Source organism: Nyctereutes procyonoides, unplaced genomic scaffold, assembly GCF_905146905.1.
Source record: "Nyctereutes procyonoides isolate TBG_1078 unplaced genomic scaffold, NYPRO_anot_genome, whole genome shotgun sequence".
NCBI lineage: Eukaryota > Metazoa > Chordata > Mammalia > Carnivora > Canidae > Nyctereutes > Nyctereutes procyonoides.
The window spans coordinates 4,026,501-4,054,407 of NW_026575028.1; the positions used below are offsets into that span (position 1 = coordinate 4,026,501).

At 42.9% G+C, this 27,907-nt stretch overlaps 1 protein-coding gene across 3 annotated transcripts in view; it reads right to left on the reverse strand.

The window, feature by feature from the left end:
* Positions 1-7,134: 7,134 nt before the first annotated feature.
* Positions 7,135-27,907, reverse strand: part of LOC129503389 (maestro heat-like repeat-containing protein family member 1) — a 54,192-nt gene continuing 33,419 nt past the window's right edge. For 2 of the 3 annotated variants that reach the window (XM_055315414.1, XM_055315416.1), the window contains 16 exons: positions 27,276-27,411; positions 26,722-26,819; positions 26,352-26,414; positions 25,995-26,144; positions 24,726-24,880; positions 24,346-24,481; positions 23,310-23,503; positions 22,154-22,291; positions 21,833-21,950; positions 21,246-21,386; positions 20,746-20,919; positions 17,156-17,314; positions 16,669-16,791; positions 15,718-15,823; positions 13,956-14,021; positions 7,135-7,761 (listed from right to left, as the gene is read on the reverse strand). In XM_055315414.1, the coding sequence (XP_055171389.1) occupies positions 7,439-7,761; positions 13,956-14,021; positions 15,718-15,823; positions 16,669-16,791; positions 17,156-17,314; positions 20,746-20,919; positions 21,246-21,386; positions 21,833-21,950; positions 22,154-22,291; positions 23,310-23,503; positions 24,346-24,481; positions 24,726-24,880; positions 25,995-26,144; positions 26,352-26,414; positions 26,722-26,819; positions 27,276-27,411 (2,280 nt within the window). In that variant the 3' untranslated portion in view covers positions 7,135-7,438. Of the gene's footprint in view, positions 7,762-7,784; positions 10,387-13,955; positions 14,022-15,717; positions 15,824-16,668; positions 16,792-17,155; positions 17,315-20,745; positions 20,920-21,245; positions 21,387-21,832; positions 21,951-22,153; positions 22,292-23,309; positions 23,504-24,345; positions 24,482-24,725; positions 24,881-25,994; positions 26,145-26,351; positions 26,415-26,721; positions 26,820-27,275; positions 27,412-27,907 lie in introns of those variants that run through there. The other variant, XM_055315415.1, reaches the window with a different exon arrangement.

Sequence of the window (27,907 nt, forward strand, 5' to 3'; positions counted from 1 at the left end):
AGGCCTTAAAAAAAAGAAGAAAAGGAAGAAAAGAAAATAAAATAAAAATTAAAAAAAAAAAGAAGAAAAGGAATTAATTGTTTAGGCAAGGTTGCCCTCTCCCCCAAAGGGATCAGAAGAGGTCTATCAGTAAATTTCCTAGTTATTGATTTGCAAATTCCCTGTTGACTGATTAAAGGTTAAATTCCTAGACATTCAAACTGCAGTTAGGTTAGGTATTGATTATTGGTTTACAGATTTGGCCTTAAGTGACAGCACTTCGGTCTTGTGGTTTCCTTTTAACATACTGTAAGCAATTTGCAAGTCACTGAAATGTTTTTGACCGGAGGGGTGAAATTGAAAAAGCAATGTCTTGGAAATATTCAGCTGAAAGCAATGCAATGTAATAGTGATGCCAGAAGGCCAGGTCCCAGGACTCAGGGGGGGCGGGGTGGGGGTGGGGGTGTCTTGCTGGACCAGCCAAGCAGGCCCCTGGCTGTGCGAAGGCTGGAAATCAAATGTGAACCAAGCAGGAGGTGAAAGCAGAGTTTCTTGGAGGCATTGAAAGAGTACAGGTACAGAGTGTCTGGGAGACTCAGAAAGTAAAGGAGAAAGTCTTGTCTATGTTTGGGGTCTTGGGTTTTTATTGAGGAGGGTGGTTTAGGATACGTGTCCTCTCAGGCGTCCAGGAACCAGTCAGAACAAAGATGAGGGCCCAGGTGTTACTAGGTGGAGCCAGGGGGTCTTGGTGTCAAGACATCTAGCCTCTAAGGTCTGGAACACACATAGGATGGCTTCTTCCAGTCATGCACACCTGGTCCTTCCTTAATTGTTAATTATTCTAAAGAAATCATTAACTCGGGCAGCCCCGGTGGCGCAGCGGTTTAGTGCCGCCTGCAGCCCAGGGTGTGATCCTGGAGACCCATGATCGAGTCCCACGTCAGGCTCCCTGCATGGAGCCTGCTTCTCCCTCTGCCTGTGTCTCTCTCTGCCTCTCTGTCTCTCTCTCTGAATAAATAAATCTTTAAAAAAAAAAAAAGAAATCATTAATTCCTTGTCCCTTACAAAAGGAAGCTCTACATTATTTGCACTAGGAGGCATGTATAAAGTGGGGGTGCAGGTCCTAGCAAGGATAGAAGCAGAAGCAGCAAAAAAGCAGATTTTTATGATGAAGTCCTTCAGTTTCTCTTTCTCAAAGAGTGTTTTAGAGAAGAGAGACCAGGGGCAGCCCCGATGGTGCAGCGGTTTGGCGCCGCCTGCAGCCTGGGGTATGACCCTGGAGACCTGGGATCCAGTCCCACATCAGGCTCCCTGCATGCAGCCTGCTTCTCCCTCTGTCTGTGTCTGTGTCTCTGTCTCTCTTTATCTCTATGAATAAATTTTAAAAAAATCCTTAAAAATAGAGAAGAGAGACCAGAAGCAAGCAAACAAGCCAGGTTATGCAATCAACCTGACCATGCCCTAGGTATGTGGACTTCAAGAGTGGCAGCAATAGGAATTGGAGAGGACGAAACAGTTACTACTAGGCTATAAACCGGCAGGTGACCCTCTATCTATCCCCTCCCCCGCAATGGATCTTATGTAAGATTGACACTCCTAATAGTAGACCCTGGGCTTTGTCCCAAGGATAAAATCAGGACTGTTAGGCATGTGTGGACCACCCCTGCAAGTCTTATTAAAGAGACTCAGGCTATGCCATTCATTGAATTAACCAAAAAGACCTTCTTAACAAATTCCTCATAAAGCTCAAGGCCAGGGAGAAAAAACTTTCTGGTCATGTACAAATGCGCTTTCTATAACTCAACAGTGAGAGCTAATGCGATTTGATGTCAGGGTCCAGGAGCAAACGGTCATGAAAGAACTCTTGAGACGTTTTCGGTGCAAAAAAAGGTGGTTTTATTTAAGTATGGGGTCGGGACCTCTGGGCAGAAAGACCTGCACTGGGATTGTGAAGAGCAATGGATTTGATACTTCTAAATTGAGGGGCGGGTGGGTAGAGACCAAGGAAGTCCCCAAAAGGATTTTCATATGTTAAAGAAGACTTACAGGATCCTGAAAGCCTAGCTATTGTCAAGCTAAGGTGGTTTTTTTCCTCTATCAAGGCTTTAACAGGTAAATTGGGAGTTCCTGGAGGAATGTATTATTCTGCCTGTCTCAAGGATTTGTCAGTGGGATGCAGTTTAGAAAGAAATTTAATTTTACCCAAATTCCTTTTGCCTTTGTTCTCCACATCAAGAGCTACTTAACCCCATTATATGTTCTTCTTTGCCTCTGCTGCTAATAATCTCAAAACTAAATATATGTTGTTTTAGTTTTTCATTACCCAGGGTTTTTTTTTTTAAAGATTTATTTATTTATTTGAGAGAGTGCGCATGCTCACGCGCGCTTGGAGGAGCAACAGAGGGAGGGAGAGAGAATCTCAATCAGACTCCCTGCTGAGTGCCAAGCCTGCCAGCAGGCAGCCTCCATCTCATGACCCATCAGATCAAGACCCAAGCTGAAACCAAGAGTCAGATGCTTGACTGAGCCACCCACGTGCCCTTCATTGGCCAGTGTTTTTTGATAGTTTTTTTTTTAATTATTGTTTTCATTACTTCTTGATAATTTTAAGTACATGCTCTAGTAAAGTCAGACCATCTGGGTTCAGATCCCCGTTCCACTATTAACAACCTTGGTGACCTTCCTTGGTCAACTGTTTAAAACCTCTGGGCCTCAGTTTTCTCAGTTATAAAATGGAGATAATCGCAGGACCAATCTTACAGGATTCTTGTGAGACAAATGAGATCATTTTGGTACATTGAGCTCTTAGCTCCTGGCATGCCACATTATAAAAGCTCAACAAAGGTTAGCAAGTACTATTATTAATTGAGTTTGGTTTTAGCATTCTTATGCTTTTATTATATAGTTTGGTTTTAGCATTCCTTTTTTTTTTTTTTAAGACTTTATTTATTCATGAGAGACACAGAGAGAGAGAGAGGCAGAGACACAAGTAAAGACAGAAGCAGGCTCCATGCAGGGAGCCCGATGTTGGACTCGATTCTGGGACTCCAGGATCACACCCTGGGCCGAAGGCAGGAACTTAACTGCTGAGCCATGCAGGCGTCCCTGGTTTTAGCATTACTATACTTTTATTATAAGTTTCCTTAGATAGCCTTTAGAAATAGCTGTGATATAAATTGAACAATAAATAAAATATAATAATAAATAAAGCTGGGTCCTACCTGGGAATCAGATTTTGAGATTTAGGCCTTTAGCAATCAGAAGAACAGAAATAAGGTCAGGAAGTATAATGCATTTTGAAGGGAGATAGGAATAATCTATCCTTGAGATATTTGAAGTTATATGGTTTGACTGGGTACACTTTGTTACATGCAATAAGCAGGACTAGGGCCTCTCAAAACCATCATTTTTCCAGGGTATAGACTGGCCATGACATTCATCCATTCAATAAATACCAACTGAGCATCAGTACAGAAGCTGAATTACCTTAGTAAACTCAATACCAGACTACAAATGCATGATCACTAAATTTACAGCCCTGCCAATCAATTCATTTATAAAGGAGCCATTTCCAGTGAATAGAATAATTTATCTCTTGCTATTTGGAAAGCCAATGTGAATTGGAGGATTACTTGGTAAGCATAGAATCAGAACAAGGAAAACATAAGCATTTGAGTGAAATGTATCACCTAGGCACTGGGAAAGCTCCATGATATGTACCTATCATTTAAGAGAGAACCCCCAGGGGCACCTGGGTGGCTCAGTCTGTTAAGTGTTTAATTCTTGATTAGCTCAGGTCTTGATCTCAAGGTTGTGAGTTCAAGCCCTGTTTGGACTCCAGGCTAGGTGTGGAGGCTATTTTAAAAAAGATAGCCTCATAATACAGACTAAAGAGCACAAATCTCTAATTTATAGTTCAGTGATTTTTACATATGTATATATAGGGGAAGCTATCATAATAGAAATTATTACCACCACTCCAGAAGATTCTCTTGTGCTCTCTCCCAGGTCAAATAATAATATCTGACTTCTACTGCCACAGTTTAGTGTCACCTTTTCTTGACCATCATAAAAAAGGAAGCATACCACATGTACACATTTGTGTCTGGCTTCTTTGGTTGACCATTAAATCTGTGGAATTCAAAAAAATAAAAAAGATAGCCTCTTTCTCTGAAAGAGAGAAAGAATCTCCAGAAGGCAGATTGCCTCCATCCCCAAGACTCCATTTGCCTCTAGAGCCCTGGAATGGTGCAAGATGCAAACTAGTAATATTTCTCTGAGCCCCAGTATCTTTGATAACTATGTCCAGTGTGTATCTCAATATATAACTTTTCCTCATTAAGCCACACTTTAGTGGGCATGGGATACATTCTGTTTTCTCATACAATAGGTCAATCTCAGGGCTGCCTGGTGGCTCAGTGGGTTAAGCGTCTGCCTTTGGTTTAGGGCATGATCTCAAGGTCCTGGGATGGAGCCCTGTGTGGGCTCCCTGCTCAGCAGGGAGTCTCCTTCTCCCTCTCCTTCTGCTCCTCTCCTCACTCATGCTCTCTTTCTCTATCAAATAAATAAAATCTTAAAAAAAAATAGGTCCATCTCATTTGTTAGACTGAATTTATAGTATGCTCCCCACCCCCAGTGTTTCCATGAGGTATTCAGTGGTGTTTGAAAATGGAGGACTTAGCATTCAGGAAAGAGGTAGAAGCTGGGTATATGGATTTGATCATCTCTTGGTAAAAGAACTAAAGCCACTGTAAGTGATAAACTTTCTGAAGGTGTGAGCAGTTTATTTTTTTTAATTTTTATTTATTTATGATAGTCACACACACAGAGAGAGAGAGGCAGAAACATAGGTAGAGGGAGAAGCAGGCTCCATGCACCGGGAGCCCGATGTGGGATTCGATCCCAGGTCTCCAGGATTGCACGCTGGGCCAAAGGCAGGTGCCAAACTGCTGCGCCACCCAGGGATCCCCGGTGTGAGCAGTTTAAAAGGAGGAGAGGGGAGGCAGTGAAATGCAAAAAATGAAGTTGGACCCTTACCTTACTCCATATATAAAAATTAACCTGGGGCACCTGGGTGGTTCAGTCAGTTGAGTGACCAACTCTTGATCTCAGCTCAGGTCTTGATCTCAGAGTCATGAGTTTAAGCCCCATGTTGGGCTCCATGATGCATGTGGAGCCTACTTAGAAAAAAAAAATTAACCTAAAATGGATTTAATTTTTAATTTTTTTAAATTTATTTATGATAGTCTGAGAGAGAGAGAGAGAGAGAGAGAGAGAGAGAGAGAGAGAGAGGCAGAGACACAGGCAGAGGGAGAAGCAGGCTCCATGCACCGGGAGCCCGATATAGGATTCGATCCCGGGTCTCCAGGATCGCGCCCTGGGCCAAAGGCAGGCGCCAAACCGCTGCGCCACCCAGGGATCCCCCCCTAAAATGGATTTAAATGTAAAAACTAAAAGCATAAAACTATTAGAAGAATAGTTTTGGGGATTTGGTTTTGGCAATGATTTCTTGGATAGGATTCCAAAACCACAGGCAGCAAAAGTAAAGATGGATAAATTGGACAACAATAAACTTTAAAACTTCTGTATATCAAAAGACACAATCAACAGAGTAAAAAAAGCCACCTATAGAATGGGAGAAAATACTGGCAAATCCTATATCTGATAAAGGGATAACATTTAGAATATGTAAAGATCTCCTACAACCCAACAACAGTAACCACAAAAACAGCCCAATTAAAAAATGAGCAAAGCATCTGAAGACATTTCTTCGAACAAAGATATTCATATGGCCCAAAGGGCCAACAAGCACATGGAAAGATGTTCAACATCACTATCACTAGGAAAATGCAAATGAAAACTGCAATGAGGGATGCCTGGGTGGCTCAGCGGTTAAGCGGCTGCCTTCTGCCCAGGGCGTGATCCTGGATTCCTGGGATCGAGTCCCACATGGGGCTCCCTGTGTGGAGCCTGCTTCTCCCTCTGCCTATGTCTCTGCCTCTCTCTCTCTGTATCTCATGAATAAGTAAATAAAATCTTAAAAAAAAAAATCTTCATAGGAACATCCAGAGTAATGTTTAACCAAATATGTGGGTACTATGGTCCAACTACATTGACGTGTAAAAGTAACCATCATACCCTGGTAATAATGACAGCCATTTATTAAACAATTATTTCTATACCAAGTACATGGCTATCTCACTTCACTCCATAAAGCCTGTAAAATAAGTTTAAATATTCTCATTTTTAAATATGAGGAAAACCGTTTTAGAAGGATTTTATCTCAAAGGTCAAAAAATTAGGAATAGTCAAAACCATTCTGATCGTGGTTAACTTCAACGAGGTCAAATTAATCAATTTGACCAAAGTGGGAACTAGTTCTTTGGTTTTTCCAAATTTTTTGTTTTGACCTAATGTTTTTTGTTTTTAAGTAGGGCCTGAACTCATGACTTTGAGATCTAAGACCTGGGCTAAGATCAAGTGTTGGGTATGCTTAATAGGCTGAGCCACTCAGGTGCCCCTCTTTCTACATCTTTCAAACTTCTCAGAACTGAGTTCCAATAACCTAAATGTCAAGGCCTTTGAAAAAAAAAATTATTGCCCTCAGGGTGCCTGAGTGGCTCTGTTAATTGAGCATCTGACTCTTGATTTCAGCTTGGGTCATGATGTCAGGTCATGTTGGGTCATGGGATGGAACCCTGAGTCTGGCTCTGCAAGGGGAGTCTGCTTCAGGATTCTCTCTCCTTCTCTTCTGCCTCTCCTCCTGCACTCTGTCACTTTCTCTATTAAATATATAAATAAATCTTTTTTAAAAATTAGAATGGACTCAAAGTTATCCCAACAAGAATGTCACTCCATCACAATCCAATGCACTTTAAGTGAGAGAGATTGGGCTGGAGTTCTTGCCACCCATTGTTTACACCCACCTTCTTCTGCTCCAGCCTGAAATCTGAATGTGCCATGTAGTGTATCAGGCCTGAGAATTTCATCCAACGTGTGTGGAAGTGAGAGAAAAAAAAGGTTGGAAACTAGGTGCCATGCTGTTCTGCTACCCTCCCTCTTATCATTTGAAACTTTACCTGAAGGAGATACTTCAGAGCTGGCCCTGTCACTCAGGTTTATTCCCAATCCCCAAAAGCTAAGATGAAAGTCATCTTGTCTTGGAATGAGAAAATAAGCTTTATTGACAATGAATATGCTGATAGCCAATAATCCTGTAGGGAGAGAAAGGACAAGAAACATACTGAGTCTGATAAGATCAAAACCACCTCCTTGAGTTTAATCCAAAGTAGCCCATCTGGTTGGACTAAGGTAGGAGAGCTACTGGGACAAAGTACTGACATCTGGAAAAACAAATGGAAAAGGCTTTAGTTCCAGAGTAATTAGAAGCAACTTATTTGGCAGCAGGCCCAGCTTCTGTAGGTGGACTTTCAGATGTCGGGACCTGTGACCCTGTTGACTACTTATCTGAATTGCCTAATTTGTGTGGAATATCTTTCACCCTACCACTGTACCGGTTGCGCAATGAATTTAGAGGGCTTTGAAGCCAGCTCCAGATTTTCTGATTATCATCATCATCTGTTTCTCGTTTGACACTCCTAAACAGTCGTTTCTTTCTTTCTGGGTTTTTTATGCCAGTGACTTTGAGGATGTTATTGCTTATCTGGCTCATCCTGGAAGTAGAGATAGACCTGAAGTTAATATATTCATCAATTTTTTTCAGAGTAGTATTGACCAAAGACTGGATAGACTCCACAGGATCATTCCTCAGATTTCCAATAGCTGAAACCAGAAAGGAGGTCAACTCAGACTCTTGATCTCCAAGGACCATCTACCCAAACCCCATTATTCTCTACCTCACATACCAGATTATTATTATATAACTTCATTTAGAATAATCGTTGTCACTATAAAAGTAATACTTGTTTTACTCTAGAAAAATGTTTACATAGAAATCATTCTTTTAACAGGAAACAAAGAAAAATAACTTATCCACCTGAAATAATACTATTAATATTTTCATACCAATCGAAATTTCATACCAGTATATACATTTTTAAGTAATCTCTATGCCCAATGTGGGGCTCAGACTCACAACCCCGAGATCAAGAGTCTCATGCTCTACTGACTGAGCCAGCCAGGCTCACCTGCAGTATTTTTTTAATACTGAATATGGACACTTTTTTTTTTTTTTACAAAAATAAGATTCAGTTTTTTCTTCCCATAAAATTTTCCTCTGTGCAATATAATATCTAATCACGTGACTCTATCATAATGTCTTTGATGAGCTCTTTATTAGTGAATAATTAGGTTGTTTGCGATTTTTCACTGTTATAAATAATCATTAATTCATTCAACAGTGATTATCAGGCACTAACTGTCCCCAGCCACTATGCTAGGTGCTGGGATGCAGTGGTGAACAAGATATACTCCCCACCCTCAAGAACTTAACATTCTAGGAGAGAAAAGACAAAGCAAACAAGTAAACATAAATAAAGTACAAAGAAGGAAATTTAGCAGATTATGGTGGTGAGTAACCGGAAAGGATCTCTAGATAGGCCAGTCAGAGAATGCCTGTCAGAGAAGGTGACATGTGAGCTAACATGTAGGAAGCCACATAACAGGGGCAGAAGCATTCCCAAAGGTCAGGGAGAGGGTACCTCTTCACAGTGTAGAAAGTAACCAGTGTGACTACAGCTTCTAGTGAGGGGTGAGGTACTCTAAGCTTAGGGTAAAGAAATAGTCTGAAGCCAACTCAGGGCCTGTGTCCCTTTGTCCCAAGGGTAAGGGAACCGCAGAAAGCTAGTGAAGGGTTTTAAGCCAGGGGTGACATGATTCAGTGTACACATTTCAAAGAGAATCTGGCCTCTGTGTAGAGAGGTGTAGAGAAACAGCAGGTGAGGGGGTTGTTAAAACCATCCAGCTGGGGCTTAGATTCAGGTGGGAACAGAAGGATGGAGACAGAAAATTGCTTAGCATCTAAAAGATAAACAGGAAGAATCTTGCCTCAAAAGGGCCTTCAAGCCCACCAAAGTCTACAGCTTCGTGTTGATCTCATTTATACTTGCTTGGAACAGAACAAAGACATGAGCATCAGCTACACAACACGTGTAAATCCAGAGAAGAACCGTTTCTTGACCACAAGGCTCGTAGGGCACTGGATATGGGTTTAAAATGTAACTGGAATGACTTTCTTTGAGAAAAAGTTCCTCCTGTCTAGGCAATCCTAGGCAATCTTTCTTGGAGGCTGGATGGGATGAGGAAGGCAAGGTGAATTCTCTGGTATACTGAGGAGTCTATTTCATTCTAGAATACTTTCCCTAAAATACTCCAGTCGCCAGGAGGAGGGGTCTACTACCCAGTAGAGATTTCAGTTGTAAAAAACAAGAAGACAACAGAGGCACAAAATGTCAAGGTCAGAAGCCAGGGTTAGAACCCTAAGAGGACAGATGCTGCCAGCTAGTCACTGGAGAGCCGGAGAGAGCCCGGCTACTCTCCACAGCAGCTAACAAATTCATTCTTCCTTGACCAGAGCACTAAGCACATTCCCTACCTGTCACTTTGGGCACCTTGCCCCATCTTCACTCAGAAGCCTGCATCAACTCAATGCAAAGCTTCTGTGGGACACCTCTGTGGCAAGCAGAGCACCCCACTTTACATGCATTTGTATCAGATACTTAAACAATATCCTCATGATACAGATGAAGAAACTGAAGCCCAGCAGCAGTGACTTGCCCAAGTTCACAGGGCTCATTATGGAGACAGCTAGTATTGCAGACCTGGCCAGCTGACACTGGAGACCATGTTCATTACACACTGACTTGGAAGAAAGGACCCTTAAAAGTCATTTACTTCACCACTTTTTCTTCTCAAGACAAAAAGCTGTAATAAATCATAAAGGATTTATGTCTATCTCTAGTTGTCTGCTGGGCATTTCCTCTGAAATATGAAGCTACCATTCCTTCAAAGGCAGCATATCCAGCATATTAGCTTGTAGCAGGTGCCAGGAAAGGAAGGGGGCTCCAACCAGAAGGCAAGTCCCTGAGGACAAACATGTGAAGGTCCAGAACTTTAAAAGCAAAGCTATGGCCCTCATGCCAGGTCTTTCTGACATACATGGCCACTCTTCTTTATCTTTAAGATTTTATTTATTTATTCATGAGAGAAACACAGAGAAAGAAAGGCAGAGACACAGGAAGAAGGAGAAGCAGGTTCCATGCAGGGAGCCCGACGCAGGACTCGATCCCAGGTCTCTAGGATCAGGCCCTGGGCTGAAGTCGGCACTAAACTGCTGAGCCACCCAGGCTGCCCACGTAGCCACTCTTATACACAAAAGGACCGGCATCCAGGGCAGGACTACAAAAACCAACATTCTTTCCATTTGGTCTCTGTATCAAAGGAAGCAAACTGTGGCATGGAAGATAGTGAAAAACAAATCATTCAAATGTCATTTCTATTCGGCACTGGAATGAATCACACATGCACCACCTATTGCAAGCCCACCTCCCCCTTAGAGGAGTTATGAACTGTGTTTCATGAAGTACCCCTACCACCCACAGCAACATCTTAAATCTTCACCATGGTGGAAAAGCCAAGCATGAATCTGGCTCCACTGTGATTCTCTGAACTCATCTCCTGCTCTTCCTTTTGCTTGCCTCATGCCAACCACATTGACTTCTTCCTTGAACGTGCCAAGTGCTCTTCCCTCAGTCAGATGGTTCACACCCTCACTGCCTCTGGGTCTCTGCTCCAGTTCCCCTTCTCAGAGAGGTGCCTCTCCTCTGCCCTCCATCCTCTGACCCCTGGCCTTGCCTCACTTTCTCCATGGTGCCTATTCACATATATGCACTTGCTAGGGCCCCTCCCCTTCCCCACTGGGAGGAGTGCTGCATGGGGTGGGGAAGACACATCAGTTTTGTTTGCTGCAGTATCCCAGTGCTTCTTAGAAGAATAGCTGTTATACAGGAGGTTTTCAATAATTAAGAAACTCATTTACTTGAGAGCAAGAGCAGAAGTACCTCCTATAGCAAACATAGATGTGGCTGTTTGGCTAGTTTAGGGACCAAAGGGTTTTGAGGATGAGGTAAAATTTATCTTCTAATATATATTGGCAATATCAGCTCTTCTTTTGCACACCCTTGATTCCCATTCCCTCTTTCTCATGACTTTGATAAAATTAAAGGACCATGGAGTGAGCATGAGTTAGTGCAAAGTCCCTGAAGTGGAAAGTCTAGCTTTAGATCTCCTAGTAATTCGCTTCTGTGATCTTGGACAAATGACTCAGCCTACGAAATTAGAGGATTATAGACCAGGATGAGAAAATGCTTCTCTAAAGTAACCCTAACTTCAGAGGCAGAAGAAAATAAATGGGTAACTTCAGGAGTCTGGATGAGTTACCTCAAGTCCCATATAGTCTACAAATCCTTAGAATCTCTTTTATCTTAAAAATTCATGAATAATATGCATTCTACTTCAAAACACATCTATTATTGAGACATGTTTTAATGTTTTAATAAATTAAAATTTATTTTTTAAAAATATTTATTTATTTATGAGAGAGAGAGAGGCAGAGACACAGGCAGAGGGAGAAGCAGGCTCCATGCCGGAAGCCCGATTCAGGACTCAATCCTGGGCCTCCAGGATTGCGCCCTGGGCCAAAGGCAGGTGCTAAACCACTGAGCCACCCAGGGATCCCCTTAATAAATTAAAATTTAATTTTTTTTAAGTTTTATTTTTTTGAAAGTAATCTCGCCTCTAACGTGGGGCTCGAACTCACAATCCCAAGATTGTAGAAGGCATGCTCTACTGACTGAGCCAGTCAGGCACCCCTGAATGTTTTAATATTAAAAAGAATATCATGTAAAAAATATTTACAAATGAATCATACAAAGTCGGAGGTTTCGTTCAGAATAATGTGGCAGGGAGGGGTACAGGGAGAGAAATAGAGAAAACAAAGTAACCCTGCTGGAGGGTAGGAGGGCAGGGGGTTATTATACTATTTTCTAGGCTTTTAAAGAATGCTAAAAAGGAAAAGAAAAATCTTAAAACTGCCAGAGAAAAGGGCTAGGTTACTGGCAAAGGAACAAAAATTAGAAGGACAGCAGGCTTTTTTTTTTTTTTTTTTTTTTTAGCAACAAAGAAAACCAGAAGACAATAGTATGGTATCCAAAGTGCCAAGAAAGAAAATGTTGGTCTAGAATTGTATCACTAGTAGGAACCCCTGGCTGGCTCAGTTCGGAGAGCATGTGACTCTCGATCTCAGGGTTGTGAGTTTGAGTCCTAGGTTGGGTATCAGATTACTCTAAAAATATATATATATAATCTTTAAAAAGTAATAATAATTGTGTCACTAGTAAAGCTACTAGTAAAAAAAGTCATTACAGACAAACAAAAACCAAGAGAACATAACATTAAGATACTAGCACTAAAGAAACTTCTAGAAAGTGTACTTCAGGATGAAGAAAAATGAAGGATGGTCAGAGATACAAAAAGCAATGCAGAGCGCATAACACTGCACATAAATCTATACTGTATAAAGCAACAATAATAGTATCTAAATGCTGGGTAAAAAAAAGAAGACTAAAATATTCGCCAACAAAAGCCTGTAAAGTGGGAGGGGTGGCGATTGGAATTCACATCAACACTGGAAGGAAGGTGAAAATACTGTTTTATGTTAAACCCTGTTAAGCTCAACATGCAGAGTAAAGTCTACTTTCTGGACAAATATATGATTTCACCACCTGTGGAATTTAAGAAATAAAACAAATGAACATAGGGGAAGGGAAGGAAAAATAAAAAGGAAAACAGAGAGGAAAGCAAATCATAAGAGATTCTTAACTCTAGGGAACAAACTGAGGGTCCTGGAGGGAAGGTGGGTGGGAGGATGGGGTAACTGGGTGATGGGCATCAAGGAGGGCACAGTGATGTCATGAGCAACTGATGAATCACTAAAGTCTACCTCTAAAAATAATAATACAATACACATTAATTAAATTTAAATTTAATTTTTTTTTTCTAAAAAGTCTACTTTCTGGTAACTAGCCTAAAGAAACACTTACACCTCTATACAAGGAGATGTATATAAGAATGTTCATGGTAGCATCATGGTAGCAAAAAATTGGAAGGGATTTAAATAATAATCTACCAAGTGTTACAAGCTTTCTGCAGATCTGTATGTACCAATATACTAAGTGAGGAAAAAAGCAAGTTGTAGAAACTGTATATATCTATATCTAAATATCTATGATATATAATAATTTATCATATATTATATAACATATATATTCTATGTGTACACAACAAAAGAATACAGGACTACATAGCAAATAGACAGGGGAAGTGAGGAGAGAGGCCAGACTTGGGGGTGAATAGAACTTTACCATAAAAACTAAAACTTTATCCTTATCAGTAATATTTCTATTTTTTTGCAAACAGAATATATTCATGTATTTCTTCTGTAAATACAAATTCATTTTAAAATATTTTACTACAATAAAAAAGAAGACAAAACTCCAAATTCTTCAGGGGACAGGGTGTGTCTCCCTTGAACACCATTTTAGTGCTAGCAGTTGACCACACATGATAAATGCTGACTGCCTAGAACATTTCTGTTAGCTCTGTTTTTCCTCTAACCAGCATGACAATGGACAACTCATTATCTTCCTCCTACTTCTCCCCATTTTCTACTTTTATTTATTTTTTTAAGATTTTATTTTTTAAAGTGATCTCTACACCCAAAGTCATGACCCAAAGATCACAAGGTCACACCTTCCTCCTACTGATCAAGGCAGGTGCCCTATTTTCTACTTTTATATATATATATTATATATATATATAATATTTTATATAACACTTATAATAGTAAAAATATGCTTTATTTGAAATAACAAAACATGTTCTTAAGGAATTCCCTGCTCCTCCTTTCTCTCTTGCCCCATGCCCCATGCCCAGAACTCAGGTACAAGGCGCAGACTCACCATTCTGTAATAGCTCCACGTCATCCTCATGTATTTGATTCATGTTTAGCTTCTTAACTGTTAATGCTGAAGATAGGACAGATATAAAGTCACTCTAGAATTCCTGAACTTTTGGGCCACCATTACCCCCTCTGTAGCAAACAAGGAAGCTTGTAAACCAGTTCTAGCAGTAAGTGTTTCTATGAGATGCCTTATAGACTATGTGTCAGTGTTCTGGTGAAAGAACAACCCTTGGAGCAGCTGTGACCCAGAAAAATGTTGTTGGCAGGTGACAGGTAGGGCATGAACCCAGGGTGTCAAACTCCATGGGGTTCCCACACCAAGAGAAAAATGGACAAAGGGCTTGAGGCAATTAATTTGCAAAACTAAAATATGCATTGCCAATAAACATAGGAAAAAATATTTAACCTCACTTCTGATAAAAAAAAATATTAATCAGAACAACAAAACTACTCTTTTTGTTATCAAATTGGTAATGATTTTTAAAATATTACACAGGGTTGGCAAATATCTGCAAAATGGATACTTGCATGTAGTACTAGTAACAATGGAAAACAATTCAAACTTTTTTTTTAAGATTTTATTTATTCATGAGCGACATAGAGAGAGGCAGAGACACAGGCAGAGGGAGAAGTAGGCTCCCTGCAGGCAACCCAGTACAGGACTCCATCCCAGAACCTGGGACCATGACCCGAGCCAAAGGCAGATGCTCAGCCACTGAGCCACCCAGGTGTCTCTCAAACCTTTTTTTAAGATTTATTTTATTTATTTCAGAAAGAGAGAGCATGCAAGGGAGAGGGGCAGAAGGAGAGAGAAACACAAGCAGACTTCATGCTGAGCGTGGAGCTCAATCTCACAACCCTGAGATCAGACCTGAACCAAAACCAAGAGTTGGATGCTCATCTGACTCTGCCACCCAGGTGACCCATGATTCAAACTTTTTTAGAGGGCAGTTTGAACACGAAAATCCTTTAAATTTTGCATACTCTTTGGGCCTAGCAATTCTACTTATTAAGAAATTTATCTTAAAATAATCATGATGGCATGTAGAGATTTAACCACTACATGCCTGCTTATAAAAGCAAAAGATAAAGTGGCTTACTTTAAAAAAAAAATAACAGTCTCAATATTCAAAAGCAAGGGTTAAATAGTTCCATAAGTCTACCCATAAGTGGATTAAAAGCAATGCTGAAAGGCACATAATGGCATGTATTTGTGATACAGCAAGAGAAAACAACAGTATACCAAACTTCATGGTTTTTAAAATGACTGTGTGTGTGTGTGTGTATGTGTGTGTCGTAAATTCTCAGGGGAAAATTCTAGAATGTTAGCAGTGGTTAAAGCCAAATGGTAGAATTTCTGGCATTATTTCTTTTCCTCTTTTTGCCAATCAGAATTTTTTAGGTTTTCTAACAATATATACTGTGCTACTATTCTAGTTTAAAACAAAAATATTTTTGAAAATCCATAGCTTTCACCCTCTCAAATGTATATGGTTCTCTTTTCCACAAAGCAGAGTGCAGACAGTGTGGGTGGACCCACACTGAGTGGGGCCGAGGCACATAGCCTTCGCTTCCTCCTCTGGCCTTTCTAACACAGACTTTAAGGCTGGTCTCGGGACAACCTCTCTAAACAGGTTAGAGCTAGGGAAGGAGGTGACCCGCCTCGTGGTACCATGGTTCTGGCTTAGCCCTTGCAGAAGGTCAAGGAGGGCTCTTCTGCTGAAGAGAAGGGCGGGGGGTTGCTAGAAGAAGCATCTTACCTATGAAGTTGATGGCAGCTGCCCTTAGAAAGGACTGAGAGCTCTTCAGGAAGCCAAAGCTCTGGAACAGTAAATCGCCCACAAGCTGTGTTTTGCTTGTGTTCACCTGTGAAGCCAAAGAAGGGGGGTAGTGCTGATCAGAACCTGGGGTGAGGGGTCTTGGGAACACTACTAACCCTCTTACTGTGTCCACAAGCAGCACTGTTCTGTCTTCAGCCAGCTGAAAATGCTTGAACCTATAGCTGCAGACACCCCCACCCCAGCAACAGGGTAGACCTAGCCGGAAGTTCACAAAGAGAATTTTGCTCCTTCACACCAACATGGGGAAGAGATAATTCATGTGGAGCCAGGAGACCCAGGGTTGAATCCTGGTCCTAACACTGGCTTCAGTTTTCTCATCTGTAACAGCTGAAATGAAACCTATTCAACCTCCTTTATATAACTGTAAGGCTCCAATGAATAATGGATGTGGAAGTGTTCTGTAAACTGTAAAAGGCTCCTATCTGTGGAAGGCAATAAGCATTAAAATCCATAATAAAAAAATTACTAATGTCTGTTGGTTTCTAACCTACTTGTATAGCCCTTACTTACTTTTCAGCAAGGATTCCTGATCCTGCCCTGTTCTCAACTTCGTAGGGGCCACAGACTCTTAACACCATGACTACTGACTAAAGCCCTGATGACTCCTGCCTACATCTTTTCCTACCAACTGTAACCAGAAAATCTCTGTCCCATTGCCATCTACTATGCTCACATGACCTTCCTAGCCTCTGAAAGCAGAGACTGGGACACATGAATGTGCATTCTCAGAGTTTGCTGATAACTGAGAATGCGAATCAAGGACTGGAAAGAACGTATCCTCTGTCAACCCTCCTCTCATTAGTCTCTTAGCCTGCCTTTGAGTCCCTAACATAAGTATTGTGGCCTGACTTCTCAGAGACTCTCACTCACCAGGTACTTGCACGTTTCTTCCAATACCTGGATGTGATCACTGAGGGTGGTATGCCGGAATGTCTGGGTGAGTGATGACCAGCCAATCACATTAGTCCACTCTGTCAGGGCCCTTCCACAGGCCTACAGGATGGAGAGAAGGAAATCCCCAAAGGCTCACTCCAATGGTCTTCGTGGAAGACCACGAAGCTGGCTTCCTTCCAAGGGGCTTGGTTGAGGGTTCATAGCTGGGATTAGACGCAACATGGGACCCTGTTCATGACATGGGATGTAAATAATTTCCAAGAGCAGAACCATATCAAGATAAAGTCAACGGCATCTGAGAGAAGGTAAAAGTGCTCAGAGCCAGTCTGGAGGATGACAATGAGGAAGTGGATGTAAAATGTACAGCCAAGGCTGGTCTCATGAAAAAGCGAAAGGCTATGCTCTAGCACAAAGAGGGATGGATGAATCAGGCTGAGGTTGGTAGCACAGAGGTCACCAGTACCTTGACTACTTCAGTGTTGTTATCCTGAATGCTAAGTAGCAGCGGGACTAGAAAAGTGTAGATCTCTCTTCGGGTGGTAAGCCTAGGCTTGAATTTGTCAATGTGACGCAACATGTGGCTCAGGGCAGAGGTGGCCGAGATCTTCACCTGGTCCCTCTCCTGCCATGAAGAGCAAATTGGAGCTGAGGCGGCTGTGGTTTCCCTCTGGCCCTGCCTGGCCTGGCTTCCATACTCCCACATCTCACTTCCATGTCCAAAGTACACTAACGCCATTGTGTTTCATAATGTAAAGGCAACATGGTTTGTGTATCTGAGTGGTTCTCTTTAGAGCCCCAGAGCTAACAAGTCCCTTCATTAAGGCACAGAGCTAGGGAAATCAAGACTATAGCTTCAGATCTGCTCTGGACCATACCTACAGCTTCTAACTTAATTCTCTCCTAAGGATTTAGCTCAGGAATGCCAGATTTTAAAAAATACATATAGTTATTTTATCCACATCCTCATTATGCTGTGAATAAAATTGCTTAATTTATATTAGTTTGTACTAATTAACAATGATCATAAAAAGAGTATATTATATATTAATTGAACAAATGTTTACTGAGTAGCTATCATGAGCTAGGCATAATAACAAATAACAGAGACATAGATAGTTGCTGAAATTTTAGGATTTGGGAAGCGGACAATTTAACAAATTGGATGTATACATTCTTACTTTTTGCTCAGTGAACATAATAACCAAATGGAGACATGATTCAATGTATTAGTACTTTTAACTAAAAATTATCACAGGCAGATTAGCTCAAGATCAATGATTGACTATTGCTTCAGTTATCCCTTCCTGCCCCAAATCCCTGAAAGAAATAGTAGAAATATATATTTTTTAAATCCAATGGGTCTGAAGTAGATGGTATCTCCCCACCAGAGAAAACTAGAGTATCCCTGAAAGACAAAGAGCATGCAGGATTAGAATTAAAGTTAAAACCACAGGGATGCCTGGGTGGCTCAGTTGGTTAAGCATCTGCCTTGGGCTCAGATCATGATCCCAGGGTCCTGGGATTGAGCCCAGCATTAGGCTCCCTGCTTAGCTCCTCTGCCCTCATGCCACTTGGCCCCGTTGTGGGCACAGTTCACAGAAGTGCCTGACATTGCAGAGTAACTAAAATACCAGCTTTTTTTTCCCAAGACAACTGGTAAAAGGGAGCCACAAAGAACTGTAAAACCAAGGAAGTCACAGAGAGGGCGGAGCTAGGGAAAGTGACCCTGTAAAGTTGTTTATGAACTCCTGTGCTCACTCCACATACCATTGACTTTGAAAACTGAACTACAGAAGAGATAATGGTTCAGATCCTAGGCTTGGCCACTGGATGGCACAAACTCAGAATAGCAAAGACTATGAGTTCAAAACTGACAGTGAAATCACAGCCCACACAAGAAGGCTAGCCAGAACTTGCAGCCTGAAGTTAAACAGGTCAGTTGCCTGCTAATACAATAATATCAACATTCTCCATAGGATTTAAGTGATACCCAGAGTCATACAACTTAATATTTATAATGTCATGATACAGTCTAAAATTACTCAGCATGTAAAGACCCAAAGCTCAAAAAAGTAACAATGAATACTCTTGAAATAAATACAGAAATAAAAATTTCCATCAAAGAAACAATATATCAAAAAGAAACATTAGAACTGAGAAATACAATACTGGGTACATTTGTTGGCAAAACAGATGTCAGAGGAAAGAGACAGTGAACTTGAAGGCATAACTACAAAAAGTATCCAGTCTGAACAAAAAAAAAGAAAAAAGAAAAAATGATTGAAAATGAACAAAATCTTGGGAGCTATGGGACAACAATAAATGCCTAAACATTTGTATCATCAGATTCCTAAAAGAAAAGGAGTAAAGTACAGTGCTGAAAAAACTTGGAAGAAATAATGATTAAAAACTTTCCAAGTTTGGTGAAAGACATAGACACAGAGATTTCAAGAAACTCAGTGAACCCCAACCAGGCTAAACCCAAGGTAATCCATGCCAACACCTCCTAAACTACTCAAAGCTAAAGACATATGTGAGACAAAATAAAGGCATTTCCAGACAAAGATTGAGAGTATTTCCTATTAACAAACCCTTGTAGAAGAAACCATAAAGGAAGAACAAAAAACAAAAAATGAATCTGAAATGGAGGAGTGAGCTGTGAGAAGAAAGGAAGGTAAAGACATTTGTACACATTTGGGTAAATCAAAACAAGTATTGACTGTATAAAACAATAAAAAGGATGATGCTGGTAATAATGACATAAAGACCAAATCTGGGGATTTTAAGAAACTGTGGAACTAAAATCCCAGACAATGTTAACCTATAATATGGGAGGGTGTCATTAGAGTTAAATCATTTTCTTTTTTTTTTTAAGATTTATTTATTTATTTATTTATTTATTTATTTATTTATTTATTTATTTGAGAGAGAGAGCGTAGGAGTAGGGGGAAGAGCAGAGAGAGAGAGAAAGAGAGAATCTCAAGCCGACTCCCCACTGAGCATGGAGTCAGACATAGGGCATGATCCCACAACCCTGAAATCATGACTGGAGCTAAAACCAAGAGTTAGATGCTCAATGGATTGAGCCACCCAGGTGCTCCAGAGTTAAAGCATTCTAAGGTCCTTATATTGTTTGGGTGGAGGATAAAGATATTTCTTTAGGCTTTGTTAAGTATACATGGTTTTAAAACATGTAAAAATAGATGAATTAGGGAGCACCTGGGTGGCTCAGTCAGTTAAGCATCTGACTCTTGATTTTGGCTCAGGCCATGATCTCAATCAGGGTTGGGATCAGGACTCAGTTGAACCTGAGTCCATCTGGGTGCTCAGAGAGGAGTCTGCTTAATATTCTCTTTCTTTTTCTCCCTCTGCCCCTCCCCCCTCAAGTAAATAAATAAAATCTTTATAAAAAAATAAAAACATACATGAGTTAGACATTGACCCTGCCATTGTAGTGTGTCCAGGCTCACAGAATATGAGGCCAATACAAAACTAATTCAAATCCAAGATTCAAAAATTAAAGACTTATAGAAGCCAGAACAGGAGCATTGAAAGCATGCATGTCTGCTGTCAAGTCTCTTTCAGCTCTAAAATTCTATGATCTGTAGGGAGGCTAAGAAGTGGAGTGGATTGGTATTGCTCTAGGCAGTTGAGATTCCTGAGCCTTTGGGTCCTTTTGGCAAGGTTGCTAGCAGGCTGGGGTCCCTATGTTGTCTGAGAGCAGGGTAGAGTTGTGAGTTCTCTCCCCACTTTTCTGTAGTGAAGAGCACTGCTGTCATAGCAGCGTGCCATTTTTTTTTTCCTTCAGTGGCTCCTGGTGAGAGAGTAGGTAGATGAGTGTGTTCTAGGTCTGTCTGTAATAGGGAATGCACTGGGGACAATCCTATGCATGGCTTCAAGTAGCCAAGTCTCCTTTATGCTGCCCCTCCAGGACTTCAGCCTTCCACTGCAGTCCCAGAGCCCTGCCCCAGTACCCTCCACTCAGTTTCCAAGATTCCTCTTCAGCCTTAGCCCATACTGTTCCCAACTGATCCTAGGGAGTTAGGCCCATACATCATTGATGAGTGGACAAAGTTGCTTGGAGATGCTGCAAAAGACCACCTTGATGTCCTCTCCCTTCCCATGACAGATGATGTTCCGTAGGCTCTTTACTGCCTGCACTGTCACTCGTGCCTCATTCTTCAGCAAGTCTTTCAAGAATGGAACCTGGCCCTTCAGAGATTCTGCCTGTTTGGAAGAAGGCAGATATCACTCACCACCTGGAGATCATGCAACACTCTGGGGACAAGGCTTTGAGAAAACAGAGGGTGGCTAAGAAACAGAAATGTGCAATCCAGGGGCTGGATGTGCCCGGGGAGTAGAAGGCTGGTGCTCATGGGGTTTGGAAGGCCTGATGGCCAGTCTATATAAGTCTACAAACTAGATGTTGTGCTGCCCTAGAATGAGAGGTTGGGGAACATGCTAAACCCAAGGTAACCAAGAGTCCCAAGGAAGGTAAATTAAATGCTTCAGGGACTAACATTTGATTCCCATTTGCTCCTCCCCACTCTTACTTGTCCTGGGTGCAGTGCCAGGTTACTGATTCCGCGAAGCCCAACTTCCTTCATAATGAGGTTGGGCTCTTTGACCCACTTGATTAGATTGACCAAAAAGTCTTGCCCCAGGGTCTGAGCCACTGATCGGTGCCAGAGGAGCTGTGGGTATAAGGAGACTACAGCTATGGATGGGGAAAACCTTATGAGTACCCAGTACCCTCCTCTGCCCTCCCTCAGGTCACATACGCAGGTAAGGAGTATGTGCAGTTGAAAACAGTGGCAGATTTGTACACCTGGAGTGGAGACCAGGTAAGGTAATGAGAGATGATATCCTAATAGAAGGATAGAGGATAATGCTGATAAGGTTTGAATTTTGAATCAGATGCTAGGATCCATGGATCATTCTGGAGGTTGAGTTACTGGCCCCCTTCTCAGGCTTTCCTGCCTCCTTTAACCAGGCACTTGAAGTGCCAGAGAAAGGAACCCCACTTTAAAAGGCTTAGTCTTATTCTTTCCTCTTTTGGGGGCTAGTTAACATTTCTGTTAAATGTTCCTCAGCCCAGGAAATGAATGGTTCAGGCTGTGGACCTTTCCCCAGGCTTCACCTGTGCATAGAAGGCCCTGGCCAGGATTTTCCAATGATAGCTGGAGCTATAGAGGAGGCTTCTGACAAGGTTGAGGATTCGGTGCAGCATGGCAGGTTCACAGGTCTTCACAATGCCACTGGGGTGGAACACAGGAAGCCAAGAGTTGCTGGGGTGGAGGTGGCAAGGGCCAGTGTGCATGAAACAGGGAAGACACAAGGGCTGAGGAATCAGGAGACCAGGGGGCTGAGAGGTGGGGAAGGGACAGCTGAAGGCTGGGACTTGGGAAACTGAGGCAAGGGGACTAGAGTGGTGCCAAGGTTACTGGGGAAATAGCCTCACCTTGTCAGGTTCATGATCCCTATGTAGTAAAATCTGGGGCAGGACAGAAGGTCCCAGCAACAATGCTGATCTCCATAGACCACCACTCCATCATACGCAGCGGCTGAGAACACCAACTTTACTACCTCCAGGGCACAACTGAAGGTCACCACCGTTGGGTTTGTGAAAAGAAAGGGACAAAAGGATGGACAATGCATTATGCCCTCATTTGCATCCTGTGCTGGGAAGCCAGGAGACAGTTACCTGCTCTGGTAACTGTGTTCTGCTTTCCTGCTGACAAAAATCCATGGATCTGTGAAGCCCATTTCCAGTTACCCATCCAATCCTTCAACCCTGGCCCTCATCCAACCACAGAGTCCTATGAAAAAGACGATAGAGGGATCTCAGTGCTGTAGTTTTCCATATATGCTCTTGGGGGCACAGAATGGGGTTAGGATATCTCTTCACCTCTGCACCCATCTAATCATAATGTCTCTGCTTATTGGTTTTGTTTTTGTTTTATGTAAGATTCCATTTATTTATTTGTTTGTTTGTTTGAAAAGATTATTTATTCATGAGAGACACACACAGAGAGAGAGAGAGAGGCAGAGACATAGGCAGAGGGAGAAGCAGGCTCCATGCGGGAAGCCCTGATGTGGGACTTGATCCTGGGACTCCGGGATCACACCCTGAGTCAAAGGCAGACACTCAACCACTGAGCCACCCAGGCGTCCCCATAAGATTCCATTTAAATAGAATGTCCTAAAAAAAATAAAAATAAAAAAAATAAATAAATGTCCTGAGGTTTAAAAAAAAAAAAGAAAGAAAAAAGTACGATAACCACACATTCAGGAGTCTAATCCCTTTTCAAGAAAATAAAATGGAATCCCAGCCATGACATGTTCAAGAGCTAGTGACAAAGCCAAGCAAGAGGTCAATGAGACTCAAACGGCCACAACTGCATGGAAAGACTGATATAGATGTGGGCTTACCCTGCCACCTACAATCTACTTGAATCTCTTCATGTGCAGTTACAAACGTGAATCAGCCAAAGCATGCATGCAAGAAGAGAAATGAGAAGCTTGAAAATATGTGAGAATATTCTAGCACATGGGTCATCCAGGGCCCTCTGGAATTGGCTAGTCTCAGCTATACATCATGAGGGGGTTAGGCTTACCTAGTGGGGTCAAAGGGCTTGCTCTTGCTACCTGGGCCCCCCTCCTTGCTGTAGACCACCATCTTCTGAGGGACATTTTGCTCAATCACCCAGTAGAGATGACACAGTATAGCCAGCAAAAGCCGAGGGTAGAGCTCCTGGACAGCTTCCTGGCACAGGGACCCTGACAGCATCTCATACAAAGCACATGTCACCTGGGAGACAGTGGGGGAAGACATAAGATAGTCCCATGGGCCATGCACTGAGTCCTACCCTGCCTTCCCCATTACTGCCCAAAGGGCACAGCTCACTCTGACTCAGGCTTGTAAGAAGCACGCAAAGACTGAAAGCCCACCACTCTTCCTTAGGGAAATGAGATTGCACACATGCAATCTGCTTTCTCTTCACTCACCTGACATCAAAAACAGAATGGGAAGCAACTCTAACTTTTTAGCAGAAAATGATTTGGGGACTACTTTGTCCACTCCTAGCAACCAAACCTCTTCTGCTTCCAACCCTCATGCCATACCCCAGGCCCTGGAAAAAAGGAATGCAAGCCCTAGAATCAGGAGACAGAGAAAGTTGCTTAGCTCTAAACATCAGTTTCCTTGTCCATAAAATGGGATCAACCCCTGTTCTCTCTACATCATGTAGTTCTTAGGTATACAGGTGGAAAAAAAGGGTTAAAGTGCAAATCAAAAGTATAGCATTTTTAAAAAAGATTTATCTATTTATTTGAGTGAGAGAGAGAGAGAATGAGCATGAGCAGGAGGAGGGGCTGAGAGGGAGGGAGAGAGAGAATCCCAAGCAGACTCCCTGCAGAGTGCAGAGCCCAACGTGGGGCTCAGCCTCATGACCCTGAGACCAGGACCTGAACTGAAATCAAGAGCCAGACGCTCAACTGACTGAGTCACCCAGGCACCCTTCGAATGTACAGTATCAGTGATTGCTCCTCTCTAAGACCTGCTCCCACTCTATAGCCTTTGACCTTCAACTCTACACTCAAGTCCCAGAGAGTAAGTCCTACCCACCCACCCCCATCCCAGCTCATGCTGACCGCCACCGGCTGGAAGGCCATCTCCTTAGTTTCCTCTTTGGAGTGGAGTCTTTCTAGGATGCCAATGAGCAGCTGCAGGACACTGATTGTGGTCTCTCGCTGGTTGCCAAATGCTTTCCACAGGGCCAGATTGGTTCTGCAGGACCCAAGGACAGCTATGTCATGGGCTCTGATGACTAAGCTCCTAGGACTAGTCTGGTCTTGTGCCTATGAAGGGCCAGTTCTCAGGGTCTAAACTTGACCAGAGAACACAGTGGTGAAGTTTGATTGGTGTCCAAGAGAAAGCATCCCTGTGCAGTGATTTTTGTGTTGGGCTTGGGCTGAGAGAGGGAAGGGTTTGCTGGGCTGGAGAAAGTGTTCCCAGGCCATAGGAGAGGTACCTATCCCAAGGCAGGGTCTTGTTGAGCAGCATAGGCACGACAGTGTGAGTGTTGTTGCCGGCCAGCAAGCACATGGCCCGCACAGTCTCCTCCTTTGTGTTGGGCTCCAGTTGTGAGTTGAGCCGTTCCAGAATCCCCTCCACAACTTCCTCAATCTACAGGGAAGAGCCACAAGAGTCCCAGTGATTATCCCCTTGCTTCCTTCCCTTCCCTTCCCTATCTGCCAACCTCCCAGACTCAAGGGGCTACTTGTAATCCTGCCAGTGATTCTCTTAAGGCAGAATTCTAGGGTGCCAGAGGCCAGACCAGCAGAGGTCACAAAAGAAACCCCTGAAACTCACCAAGGCCCACTCTAACAAAGGCCTGCCCATAGCCCAAAGTTCAGAGAGTCACTCCGAGGTTACTTGAGAGACACAAGAGACTCTAGGAAGGAAGGCAAAAGCCCTGGAGACACTTCAGGGCTTCCTCTACCCACTGAGATCAACTTTCAACCCAAGAAAATGCAGAAACAGTTGGCATTGGATGTGAGGGTACCATAGGACTCTCATCTGGCCCTCAGATTACTGATATATGGGTCTCTGGGAAATCCATTTTGTTGTAATACCTCAAGGACACCCTCAGAAAAGGCCTTCCATTTCTGGTATCTAAACCAGGCAAGTCACATAAATGAGTGAAGGCAATGGGCATCAGGGGATTCAGAGAGAGGAAGGTCTGGAGAACACATGCCGCACATAAAAAGGGTGGTGGCCACCCCAAAGAATTACCCTATGTGGCCTCATTTAAAAGAATTTTTCAGTGAAGTGGGAAATGTGGATAACATATATCTTGAAAGAAAATTTACTCAGAGGTCAGTCATTTCATGAGGTTGCTGGCTTGCAATCCATAGCCTTACCCTTCACAGAAATCTAAGTCCCTTGACACCCCCCGGGAATCAGTTTGAAGCCCCCCCTACAATGCTTCCTTGGGCTTTGGCTATGAGGTCCCACAGCTGCTTACACTTCTGCCTGTGGTGGTTGTTAACTGAGGAACCAGCCCCCTCCCCCCATAGAAGGCACTGCTGTTCTGAGCTTAGGATTGATTACACAAGTGTCAGAGATCATTGGGATCACAGAGAAAATCTAGCCCAAGCCTACGTTTTAGAAGTGAGTGAATGAAAGCCTTCATAGGAGAGGGACTTCCCAAGACTCTTCAGCTGGTTGTGAATAGAGCCAGGAGAGAGCCCAGGCTCCTGGTGTGCAGGGCAGAGCTCCCACTACAGTACCACATTACCTTTATCATGTCTCGGCCCCGCTCTTTCATGACAGCACTCATCAGCTGGGCTGCTGCCAGAGACACCTTGGCCCTGCTGTCAGTCAGGCCCTCCATGGCTGTCAGCACCAGGGTGGTGAGCTGCATCTGGGTGAAGTACTCTGCAAATGCCTACAATACGGTGGTGTCAAGCTGCCTGCACATGGGGGCTTCTGCTTGAGATAGCCTGTGCCATCCTTCCTGGTTAGGGTATGTGGAGAGAGCCTCTCTTGGGAATGTGATGTCCTTTGGTCTTAGGCCTGTGCTGTCTGCCTAGCTCCAAAAGGACCCTTTCACTGGGAACAGAATCTTTGGGGTTGGGAGGGAGAAGATACTGACCTCAGATGCACTGAGGGGCTCGCAGGTCAGAGGCTGCAGAGGCAGAGTGCTGGGACAGAAGGGCTGAGACCAAGATCCTTAGTAACATATCTTTGAAGCATGGGCTGAATCTACACATTGCTCACAAAGCATCATTAGCATGAAGCAAATGCTTCTGGGGGGACAGGTAAGAAAGCAGAATCAGGACCCATGATGCTTAAGGAGAAGTATGCAGTAGCATGTGGAAAAAATTCCCCAAAGAAAATATTCACATGCAGCTATGGAATGGGAAAGAAGACAGGATAAAGGAATCCCACCCTAGGATTCTATAATATGACATGGGTGAAAGGCCTAGTCTCTTCCCACTTTGTCTCTGGCCCTGCCTTCTCACCTTGGCAATCTCAAAGGTGTTGTTATAGAACACGTTGGCACTATAGACTTCATTCTTGCCTTCTTCTTCCCATAAGCCCTGTTTTTTCCTTCCCATCTCTGAAACAAAAACATCCGACGCCACCCCTCAGACACTCAGAAGAGGTCTTAGGTTGCCCACTTTCCCATATGCCCAACCCAAACCACCCACTGAACTAAGTCAGCTTGGGGAGATGTATATCCCGTGGGGAAGCGAGTAGAAAAATGGGGTGTAAGATAAGGAATGGTGAGAGCTAATGCCAAAGGAACCCCCACATTGCCTGCCTTAGAGCAGAGACAGAGTGAGATCAGACTATAGGGCTCAGCCAGAGGAGGAGAAACTAATTCAAAAGAACTGTTTTCAGAGTAGCTGTTTTGTCCCAGGAATATACACAGAGGTCTAGGGGCAGGTTCCTCATTGGAAGTTAGGTACTTAGATAACTTCTTAGCTCTCACTCTTCCAGGACAGCATATGAGGGAATGACCAAACCTAGGCAGGAAGCTGGAGCAGAAGTGAAAAGAAGAGATTCTCCCTACGTTTTTGCAGCAGGAGGATACAGTAGAGGCTGTAGACAGCCTGCGCAGACAGGAAGCAAATGTTGTCCACTGGGTCCTGGCAGCGTAGAGCCAACAGCCTTACTAAACGTCCCAACCGACTGAACTCGATATCCATCTGGGGAGGACAGCTGGAAGTCACAAGTTATCCCAGCCGCTCCCTTAGGCTGAGTTAAAACAAGAAGAGAGGAGGAGGGGATGCATGATAGATATGAGAGGTGAGACTAGGTGAGGTTAATGGGAATGGAATTAGACAGGTGAGTTGTAGCTATTAAAAACTTGTGGGATCATAGTTTTGGAATGACTTTACACTGTCCCTCTTGTTTACCTCTCGACACTGCACTCATTCTTCAAGCCTAGCTCAAATGTCCCCTCCTCTATGAAGCTTTCTCTCTACTAGTACTTCATTTCTGTTTTGATCTTTTATTCCTACTACATTTGGCTTGTACATTCATTATCACCTTCTACTTATGTTTGTTCTATGCATGCCTCTCTCCCCAGTGGACTGTAAAGATCCATGAAGACAGGAAATTGCCTTGGTCATATATCCACTGTAACACCTACCATGGTGCCTGACACAAAGTGAGTGTTCAGTAACTGCTTGATGAGATGGA